The sequence below is a fragment of the Indicator indicator genome, chromosome 12, assembly GCF_027791375.1.
Source record: "Indicator indicator isolate 239-I01 chromosome 12, UM_Iind_1.1, whole genome shotgun sequence".
Taxonomy (NCBI): Eukaryota; Metazoa; Chordata; class Aves; order Piciformes; family Indicatoridae; genus Indicator; species Indicator indicator.
The window spans coordinates 23,382,765-23,393,468 of NC_072021.1; the positions used below are offsets into that span (position 1 = coordinate 23,382,765).

Below are 10,704 nucleotides of genomic sequence, written 5' to 3' on the forward strand. Positions count from 1 at the left end.
CTGAACAACCTAATCTAGTGCAGAATGTCCCTGCTGACTGCAGGGGGTTGGACCAGGTGATCTTTAAGTTCCCTTCCAACCTAAACCCTTTGATGATTCAATGATTCTAAGATCTTTTCAGTTGTCAGCAGCAACCACAGTTCTCCCTCTTCAAAAGTTTACAGAGCATTGCTGGTGCTATAACCAAGTCCTTCAGAGCTTGTTAGCAAAGAAGAAGGTAAAGAAACACAGATTTACAAGGGCTTAGCCACAACACAGCCTTACCTTCAAGGGCATGAATCATATTTGCACAGCCATTAAGTGAAAGATAATCTTCTCATTTTATAACCATGGCTATTCTTCTTTGATTGAAATGTGATCTAGATCTGTTGGGAAAATAAGTTTTCAAGGATCTTCCTGGATTGTAGAAGTCTGCATAACTCCTTCTCTGTCTACACATGCACACAACTCTTCTTGCAAACTGTGACACTCACTATGGGTACAACTGTCCAGGGGTTCTTCCAGAAGAGTAACAAAGCTGGGTGTCCTGCTTTGAGATAGAGCAGAAGTGATTCTGCTCAGTGATGTCACCTCTCAGCTCAGCCTCTGCTCAGTGTTGGCACTTTCTGAAGCTCAGGGCAGGTTTGCACAGCCATTGTCTGGCTGCTTCTAGCACTGAGAACACTGATGGAGAGAGTTCCTGCCAAGGGCTGGGCTGCAGAAAGGCTCTGGATTAGACTTGCTCCTGTGCTGACCAAGGGCACTGCTAAATCTTGTGCACGACCTCATAGTTCAGTAAGTGAGAGGTGGCACCTGTGGGGAGCAGTGGACAGGACAGGGGACCCTCAACTGATTCCACACAGGGATAAAGCTTCTTCATGGGGTCGTGCTTCTTCAATAGCTGGCATCTGAGGAGAACTCTGTGCATTCTGCCTTTGATCTCAACCCATGTGTTCCCGAGTCCAGTTCCAAAAGCCAGCTCCCATCTGCTGCTGAGTCCAGTCTGGGACTTCACCAGCTCCTACCCACTGTCAGTGGTGATGGTGACATCATTGCCATTTGGGGTTGGGTTCAATATTGGGTTTGTATCTATTTGTGTCTATTTCATGTTATTGTTATTGTTTTCATTAAAGCTGGTTGAGTTTTCTTTCCCAATCCAGGAAAGATGATGAGGAGGTTGGAGCATTTCTCTTATGAGGAGAGACTCGGATACCTGGGATTCTTTAGCTTGGAGAAGGGCAGACAGAGAGAGGATCTTCTCAGTGCTGGTCAATATCTAAAGAGTGGAGGGCATAAGGATGGGGCTGGGCTCTTTTCAGTGGTGCTCAGTGATAGGACAAAGGGAAAAGACCACAAATTGGAACCTAGGAGGTCTAACTTGAACTTAAGGAGAAATTTACTTCCTTCGAGGGTGCTGGAACTGTGGAGCAGGCTGCCCAAAGAGGTCGTGGAGTCTCTTTCTCTGGAGACTTTCAAAACCCACCTGTACACATTCCTGGGCAACCTGCCCTAGCTGAACCTGCTTTGGCAGGGGGAATGATGTGGATGATCTCCAGAGGTCCTTTCCAACCCCCACCATTCTGTGATTCTGTGAATGACTGTTTTAGCAAAAATGAACCAAAGAAAAAAAAAAAAGAAAATAAAAACAAACCAAACAGCTTGGACACAAACAGCTTCTCTACCAGGTCAGTGGAAATGGAGCAAAAGGCTGCAGAATTTTGCGTGCCATGCTACCTGGTCCTTGCCAGAGAGGCTCAGGATCAGGTTTCACCAGAGAGCATTGCCCCAATGTTTCAGAGCTCAGTTGTGGTCTAGGGGTGCAGTTACAAAACACAATGCCTCACCCATATGGATTTTATGCTTTTCAGACTAGATCTCATCCAGGAGCTCTGATCCACGCCATTAACAGATGAAATGCTGGAAACATGCTGCCAAACTGGCCAGAGATGAAAGAGGTGAAGCATCCATGGCCAATGAAGGGAGGAGAAGATTAGCCTCCTCTGCTTGTGGCTTGTCAAAGCAATGACAGCACAAGCTGAAGTCATGGAGCATGAGCAGCTCAGCAGAAGTGGCTGCAATCAGCTGTGTCTAATGCTTCTTAGTGGGTAGGGATCTCAAAAACTCTCCCTGGTTCAAGAGCATTGTAAAAGGGTGGACTGAAGCATGCAGCTGTGTGAAGAATTCTCACTGCTCACCTCTAATGAAATCACAGGACAGTCAAAATGCTGGGACTTTATGATTCTCTCTCAGGTGTCACCTTCTGTGCTCATCCACATTTGTGACCCCTGTGGCCTTGGTGTAGCTGGGGAAATTGCCACGGAGGATTGCTCTGAAGTCACAGTTTGCTTTTTTCATGGAATCATCAAACATTGTGTGTTGGAAGGGACCTTAAAGGTCATCTGGTCTAACCCCTCTGCAGTCAGCAGGGACATCTTCAGCCAGAGCAGGTTTCTCAGAACCCCAAGCCATTTGACCTGCAATGATTCTAGGGACAGGGCATCTATCGTCTCTCTGAGCAACCTGGGTCAGGGTCTCACAACCTTCATTTTGAAAAATGTCTTCTGTCTTTCTAGTCTGAATCTCCCTCTTTTAGTTTCAAACCATCACCCATTGTGCTGTCACAACTGTTAAGATGAGGGTGGTGAAACACTGGCCCAGGTTGCCCAGAGGGGTGGTAGAAGCTCCAACCACAGAAACATTCCGGGTCAGGTTGGTTGGGGCTCTGAGCAACCATTTCTAGTTAAAAATGTCCCTGCTGACTGCAGGGGGTTGAAGTAGCTGACTTTAAAAGTTCCCTTTCAACCCAAACCACTCTATAGTTCTATGATCATCTAGCAGCTGGGAGTCAGCAGTCTTTCTTCTGTGCACCTTTTGGGTGACATAACTTCAGCTGCAGCAGCCAGATGTGCTCCCTGCACCTTCTCAAGCCCAGCAGTGGTTTGTTTTCATCTATTTTCAGGATCTTTTCCCATGATTTATACCCTCAGTTTCCCTGACCGTGGTGGTATTTTTAGTGCTCTTCTCCAAGCTGATGGAGTTGGTCAAGGGTCTAGAGAAAAAGTCTTATGACTAATGGCTGAGGGAACTGGGATTGTTTAGTCTGGAGAAGAGGAGGATGAGGGAAGACCTCATTGACTTCTACTACTCCTTGGCAGGAAGTTGGGGTGAGGTGGGCTTTGGTATCTTCTCCCTGTTATCAGGTGATAGAAAAGGAGGAAATGGCCTGAAATCGCAGAAGGGGAGGTTTAGGTTGGGAGATAGGAAAAATTTCTTCCCTGAAAGAGTGGCCAGGTGTTGGAACAGGCTGTCCAAGGAGGTGGTAGGGTCACTGTCCCTGGAGATGGTCAAGAAATGTGTGGACATGGCACCTGGATCATGGTTTGATGTCCATGGTGGTGTTAGGTTGATGGTTGGACTCGATGATCTTAGAGGGCTTTTCCAACCAAAACCATTCTATGATTCTGTAAAACTCTGCCTCCTGATGTGTTTGTTTTGAAATGCTCTTAGGCATCCCAATCCTGTGATGTTCTGGGCCATGACCACTCTGCTTATCAAACAATACAAGGTGAGGACAGGGTAGTCTGAGCCAAGTAACTCCCGTCTGAGAAAGAGCAGTGCTGTGCAGAGAAAAATCTGTGACATTTGCATTTCTGTCTGAGTTTTGTGAGCATGTAATCAATGTTGGTTTCATGTGCAGAAGTTCTGATGTATATTCCTGAATGGTGACTAGGGAAATGTCTCATTTTTTTTTCCTGTCCCTCAAAAATGAGTGAGTAGATGGGCATTTTGACCACATGCCCATAAATCCTCTCTTTGTGACACTGCAAAACAAATGGGGCTGTCTTCAGCTTTGTTTGGAGAATGAAGATAAACTAGAGTTTGTCACAAGTGCCTACAGACACTTGTCCATAAAAGCTTATCCAAGTATCTGGGCTCCAGCTTTGCTTTCAGGGAAACATCACTTTCTTCAAGTTCAAAAAAATTATCAGCTACAGGAAAGTGATATTTTTGCTGTAACTTGAAAAAAAAAATCATTATAGGAAAATGCAGAACCAGACCAGTGTGGATAACAGCAAAATGCAGGAGCTCTTACCAATACACAAGGAACTGCAGATGATGCTCTGCAAGATCGAAGAAAGGGGGAAAGTTATTCCAGTGAATTCCAGATACAGGGTGGAATCACAGAATCATGATGGGATCCTCAGCAACCTGATCTTGTTAAAGAAGTCCCTGCCCACTGTAAGGGGAGTGGAGTAGATGAGGTCCCTTCCAATCGAGTGCATTGTGTGATTCTAAGATAAAATAAAAAAAAAAAAAAATAATGAAGTAAAATAAAAGTAAAATAAAAAAATAAAATAAAGTAAAATAAAAAACATAAACTAAAGTAAGATAGAAAGAATAAAAAAATAAAATAAAAGTAAAATAAAAAACCATAAAATAAAGTAAAATAAAATAAAAGTAAAATAAAAAACATAAACTAAAGTAAAATAAAAATAATAAAATAAAATAAAGTAAAAGAAAAGTAAAATTAAAAAGCATAAAATAAAGTAAAATAAAATAAAAGTAAAATAAAAAATAAAATAAAGTAAAATAAAAAGAATAAAATAAAATAAAATAAAATAAAATAAAAGTAAAATAAAAAATAAAATAAAGTAAAATAAAAAGAATAAAATAAAATAAAATAAAATAAAATAAAAGTAAAATAAAAAGCATAAAATAAAATAAAATAAATAAAATAAAGTAAAATAAAAGTAAAATAAACAACATAAAATAAAATAAAATAAAATAAGTAAATAAAATAAAAACCATAAAATAAAATAAAAATGTAAAATAAAGTAAAATAAAAACATAAAATAAAGTAAAATAAAATAAATAAAATAAAACAAAACAATTACTCAGAGATCAGGTGCACTATAAAGAACTTCAGTGATCACTACATGTTTTTTACACAATAATCTTTTTATTCTGCTCAAAAAGGTACAGGAAAGAAGAAATTTTCTCCTCCTTGGATCAGATCACTGGCATGAGAAGCTGAATCTCCTGCCTCATATTTTGGACACAGAAGCGTGTCCTTCATTTCTTGCTTACAAGAAGGAGATCTAGACAGAACAAAGAAGCAGCACAAGAATATAGGGTAGAGAAGACCTGCCACATAACAGAAGAGCAACCCATTCAGCTATTCTGCTGGGTAACACCTGGAAAACCAATGCTCCACGAAGCATGGAAGACATTTAATACAAAGTTTCTCTTCTTAAAATACACTTTTTACAGTGTGTTACCTTTCAATTCAAACCAACCAGACCAGCACAGCAGAGACTCCAAAGTGAAGTTTGAGGGAGCTGCTGAAAAGTCAGTTCAAAAATTTGTGTTGGGACTTCTTGAGTTTTGCTTCTCTCTTGGTCGTGGAAATAGGACAGCAACTAAACCAGGAACTGCTAGGAGCTGTTGAGGGTTGTCTGTGAGGCAACCGAACAGAAAGTTGGACTGGTAGAGGATTATTCTCTTCTTCTTCTGGTTCTTCAGCATGAAAGACCTCCTCCATCAGCATCTCAGAGTCTTGTCCAGAAGAAGGCACAAATGGAGCTTGCTAGCATCCCAAGTGGCACAGAACTGGTCCTCAAACTCGCTGCACCATCACTGTCGACGTTGCACAAGTTCGAGTAGCAGCAGGAGACAGGGCGCGTCATGCCAATCCCGTCCACGTCGGATGGGAGGCAGACAGAGGAGCACATCTTGGTGACTGTGGAGATTCCCACGAAGGGATAAACTACAGCAAAGAAAGAAAGAAAGAACGAAGAAACAGTTAGGAATGGGAGGAATGGAGGATTCTCCTTGTCCCTCATGAAATATGAGCTGCCTTCACCACCAAAGTCTTAGCACCAGTTCAAACACACCTGTAGGGTCACCAGTCAGACTGAGGTTGCATTCCTGAGAGCTCCACTAAACTCAAGGTCATTTCTGGTTTGCCTCCAGATGACCAGAAACTGAACTACCTTACTGAATTTGGCTCACCTTTGCTAAAGGAGTGCTTGCTCCTCTCTATTGGTTGCTGGTGAGGCCACACCTCAAATCCTAGTTCAGCTTTCAGGCCCTTCATTCCAAGAAGGACATTGATGTGCTGGAGAGTGTTCAGAACAGGGCAACAAAGTTGGTGAAGGGTGTGGAGAACAAGTCTCATGAGGAGCAGCTGAGGGAAGTGGGGTTGTTCAGTCTGGAGAAAAGGAGGTTGAGGGCAGACCTTCTGGCTCTCTACAACTTCCTGAAAGGAGGTTGGATCCAGGTGGATGTTGGTCTCTTCCCCCAAGGAACAAGCAAAATGAAACAAGGAAGCAGCCTCAAATTCCACCAGTTGAGGTTTAGCTTGGATATTAGGAAAAATTTCTTCACCAAGAGGGTTGCCAACCCCAGGAACAGGCTGCCCAGGGCAGTGGTGGAGTCCCCACCCCTGGAGGGCTTTCAAACCCATGTAGCTGTGGTGCTGAGGGACATGGTTTAGTGGCAACCTGGAAGTGCTGGGTTATAATGGTTGGATTCAGTGATCTTAAAGGTCTCTTCCAACCAAAACAATTTTATGCTTCTGTGATTCTAGAAGCCCTCCCAGTTCAACCAGCTTTCATAAACACTTCTTGAGTCAGGGGAGCACTGTTTAAACTACACCCATTGGTCAAGTCATGCAAACTTCCTGGAGAGCCAGAATTCTTTAGCTCCATGTCTCAAACATGGTTTTTTCTGACTGTACTCAACATGGAGCATTCAACTACGAGACTGGATTCAACAAGTATTCACTCACATGAAGTCTGCTCCCCACAACAGTAGTCTTCAGTGTAGAAACACTGACAAATGTCAAAAAGTCAGGTTAAAGAAGTAATTGTCCTTACCATCCTCCAAGGAATACATGGTAGTCTTGCAAATGGTTTCATTCTTCTTGCAGGTCTGAATTTTCATGCACTTATCACTAGTGGTGGGTTCATGGCAACTGTAACACTTCAAGGAGTGTACTGCAAGGAGGAAGAATGTGAGGTTTGCCTTTGTGTAAACCATAAGACCCTGTCCATGCCCCTCCAGGTATCTCTGAGGAGGGGATCTTTCCAAAATACTCATACTGGGAACAGGAATGGGATAGTAAAAGAAATACAGTAGTTTGGTGGTCAATGCAGAGGTGGGTTCAGACCCCTTGTAACAAGTCAAGCAAGACAGTCAGACACACAGAAGATCACATAATACATGAAAGACCTTGTAGTTGGTTTTCCTCAGCTCTCTTCTTACTCTGCATTGCATCTGCTTTTCTGACAGACTGGCATCCACTTAGCTCCAACCTCCTTTGAGGGAGTTGGAGGGAGTGAGAAGGTCTCCCCTCAGCCTCCTTTTCTCCAGAATGAAAAACCCCATGCTCCCTACAGGACCTATTCTCTAAACCCTTGACCAGCTTAAAGGTTGCCCTTCTCTGGACATGCTCAAAGACCTCAATGTCCTTCTTGGAGTGAGAGGCCCAAAAATTAACCCAATACGCAAAGTGTGGCCTCACCACTGCCCAATGCAAGAGGGCAATCTCTTCCTTGGTTCTACTGGCCACACTACATCTTATACAAGCCAAGCCAGGACAGAGTTGGCATTTCCTCTCAAGATCAAGTCCAACCATTATCTAACTCTACCAGGGCCACTACTACACCATATCTTTGAGCACCATCTGTAGATGGCTTTTAAATATATCCAGGGACAATTCAATCAATTCCCTGGGCAGTTTGTTCCAGTCTTTGATGCAAAACACAATTAAATAGAGCTGGAGAAAATCAGCCTTGCAGTATCTGGTCACCAGCTTTGTGTCCCATCCCAGCTTTCCCACTTCTGATAGCTTGTAATGCAATATCTAATTGGAAAGAGCCACCACACACATTGCATTAAGCTGCCTAGATGTCTTTAGGGTTAAGTATCAAAAGAGGAATAGAAAGTTAAATACATAAATAGAGAAACAAGAGTGAGATTGAGCAAGAACATGTAAAATCTGAGAGCTGAAATTTGCATTAAAGAAGTGACACCTATGTGACACTTCATAAAGAGCCTGAACTAACAACCTCAACAAGACCGTGATGGCCCTCAACATCTGACAAGGATGGAAATATTCCAAAATCTTCCAACTGCTCCACGTTGAAAGACGTGGAGTTTGGAGGGAACAGGATGCACCACCATCCCATCCTGTAGCATCTCACTTCTGCAAAATCTCCTGCAGAAGTTTGGATAAATCAAAATAGGAACTTACCAAACTCCATGCAAGTGATGGCAACCAACAGAAGAGACAGAAACCCCTTCATCTTGCACAGAACTGGTCACTGGGCTACCACTGTTCTTCACCACTGTCTTCAATGGTACACCTCCTGGTGGCTTTCCATGTACCAATTCTGAGCTCAGACCCAATTCTACTAGAAAAACAAGTTTGAATGAGATATAAATGAATTGAATAAGCTAGAAAGCAGGCCCCACCTCCTGCCCTATCATCATCATGTCTTTTCATGTTCCTCCAAGAAGAAAATGAAGGTTCACAAGGTGGACAATAGAGATTACTTAGGGTGGGTGCTTTGTGTCTGGTCATGATGTGTAAAGCCAGGGGTATTAAATAATCCCAGTGCCTGTGTTTGACCTGGCAGCTTGGTGACATTTCTTCTTCTCTGTAGTGGTTAGGAAGTCCTGGGTGGTTTCCACAGATCCTGGTTAGAAAAAAAAAGAAAGCATCTGTAGCTGTGAACAGTAAAGCTTTGAAGCTCATAAGCTTTTATAGAATCATAGACTGGTTTGGATTGGAAACTTTATAGTCCAACCCACCTGCAGTAAGTAGGAACATCTTCAACTAGAGCAGGTTGCTCAGAACCCACTCCAACCTGACCTTGAATGTATCCAGAGATGGAGCTTCTACCACCTCTCTGGACATCTTGGGCCAGTATTTCACCACCCTTATTGTAAATAATGTCTTCCTTCCATCCCCTGTAAATCTTCCCTCTTTTAGGTTAAAACCATTACTCCTTGTCCTATCACAACAGGCCCTCTGGGTTTTTCCCCTCAACAGAGTTTATGGAATCACAGCATAATTTTGGTCAGAAGAGATCTTTAAGATCATCAAGTCCAACCATTAACACAGCACTGCCAGGTCTCCACTAAACCATGTCCCTATCACCATGAGGAGAAGAGAAAAGCTGACTTGCAATCCCTTACTCACTGGAAACAGCATGGTTGGGGTTTGGGAACTGTAATACCTCTCCCCAGGCTATGAGCAGGATTGCAGGGGACTGTGGGTGGGAGTAAGCTGTCTCCATGTCCTCTTCCTGTGTTGGGAGCACTGGGAAGATAATAGGGCCCAAATAGTCTCTTAACGTCACTGTCCCTGCCCATGGCAGGGGGGTTGGAACAGGATGATCCTTGTGGTCCCTTCCAACCCTGACTGATTCTATGATTCTATGACTATCCCAAGTTGTTCAGAGAGGATGGAGCATGGAAAAGTGCCTGTGCTCTGAGCCAACCCTCTCCAAGCCTGGTGGCAAGTCCATGACTTCTTTGCTTCAAACTCCTCAAACTGTGCTGCCCCAGGCATTTGCTTGCCTTTGCTGTACCTTAGCCCACCCCATTCTGGTAAAAACCTCCTACAAAGTGTGATAGGTGAGTTTGATAATGAAATTCCAAAAAACTTGTGAAGAAGAGTCTTTCAGTGGTTGTACCAGGTGTCCACCCACCACTCACTTTTAGTTAGGAAACCAAGGAGAGAAAACTGACACAAAGATGCTCTTAGAGATGCTTCTGCTACCTTTGCTGTCACATCATCAAAGGAACTTTATTCAAGGTTAGTGTTAAAAGGTCTTCTGCTATTCCAAATTAAACAACCCAACCATCACCTCTCCAATCATAAAGCTCCAGTGATGGCCTCATCATGTTAGCAAGTTCTGCTTCATTTACTAACATCACTTCTGGGTGATCTACACCCTCAGGAATTGAAAGCCATTGTTTTCATGGTTGCCTCCATAATGCAGTCATTACTGTTGACTATGAAAATTTTAGCAGTTTTTCCAGCCCAAAATTATCCAGGGAAAGGCATTTTGTTCTAGTCCTGGTTTGGCATTCCTCACGTTCAGCAGAGGATTTCATAAGCCCTTTAAGATTGTGCTGATCATGTTTGCTTTGTTCTTAGGAAGAAAAAAAAATATAGCAAACAAACTTCAGGTGGAAAGGGGTGTGGTTTCTGGTTTCTGGTATCAAATGGCCTCCAACAATGTGTCCTAGATGATTGGTTTCAGATGCACATCTGAAATGTGATCTTCATTACATTGTAAGACTCTGGATGGAAAAGTGTGTCTCAACACCCTGCTTAAATCCTGTGTCCTCCCTGTAGTATGGAGGGTTGATTTCTCAGGGGGGTGACAACATACCTCACTTGTTTATAGTTTCAGTTGATCTTATCTGAATCTTTAAGCATGGCCTGAAACGTTTCCTCTTTATTCACACCTTGTGCAATTGCCCTGTGCTGTTGGCAAGTCACCAAATATAACAAGAACTAATAGGAATATCCAAAGTGTTTCCAGAGAATCCCAGCATGGTGGGGTTTGGAAGGGACCTCTGGAGACCATCTAGTTGAATGCCCTTGCTAAAGCAGGGTCACCTACAGCAGGTTATCGAAGGTCATGTCCAGGGAAGGTTTGGAATCTCTCCAGAGAAGGAGACTTCACAACCTCTCTGGGCAGCCTG

At 43.0% G+C, this 10,704-nt stretch overlaps 1 protein-coding gene across 1 annotated transcript; it reads right to left on the minus strand.

The window, feature by feature from the left end:
• Positions 1-5,528: 5,528 nt before the first annotated feature.
• Positions 5,529-8,288, minus strand: LOC128970434 (ly6/PLAUR domain-containing protein 2-like). The gene is made up of 3 exons (XM_054385609.1): positions 8,237-8,288; positions 6,858-6,977; positions 5,529-5,746 (listed from the first exon to the last, which is right to left on the minus strand). Exons 1-3 carry the CDS (start codon positions 8,286-8,288, stop codon positions 5,529-5,531), a joined length of 390 nt encoding a protein of 129 aa, XP_054241584.1.
• Between the last annotated feature and the right edge of the window lie 2,416 nt (positions 8,289-10,704).

Coding starts and splice junctions, on each gene's coding strand:
- LOC128970434 (XM_054385609.1), bottom strand. CDS start 8,288: ATGAAGGGGTTTCTGTCTCTTCTGTTGGTTGCCATCACTTGCATGGAG. Junction 6,978..8,236: donor CATCACTTGCATGGAGTTTG/GTAAGTTCCTAT, acceptor TCCTCCTTGCAG/TACACTCCTTGAAGTGTTAC. Junction 5,747..6,857: donor CATGTATTCCTTGGAGGATG/GTAAGGACAATT, acceptor TCTTTGCTGTAG/TTTATCCCTTCGTGGGAATC.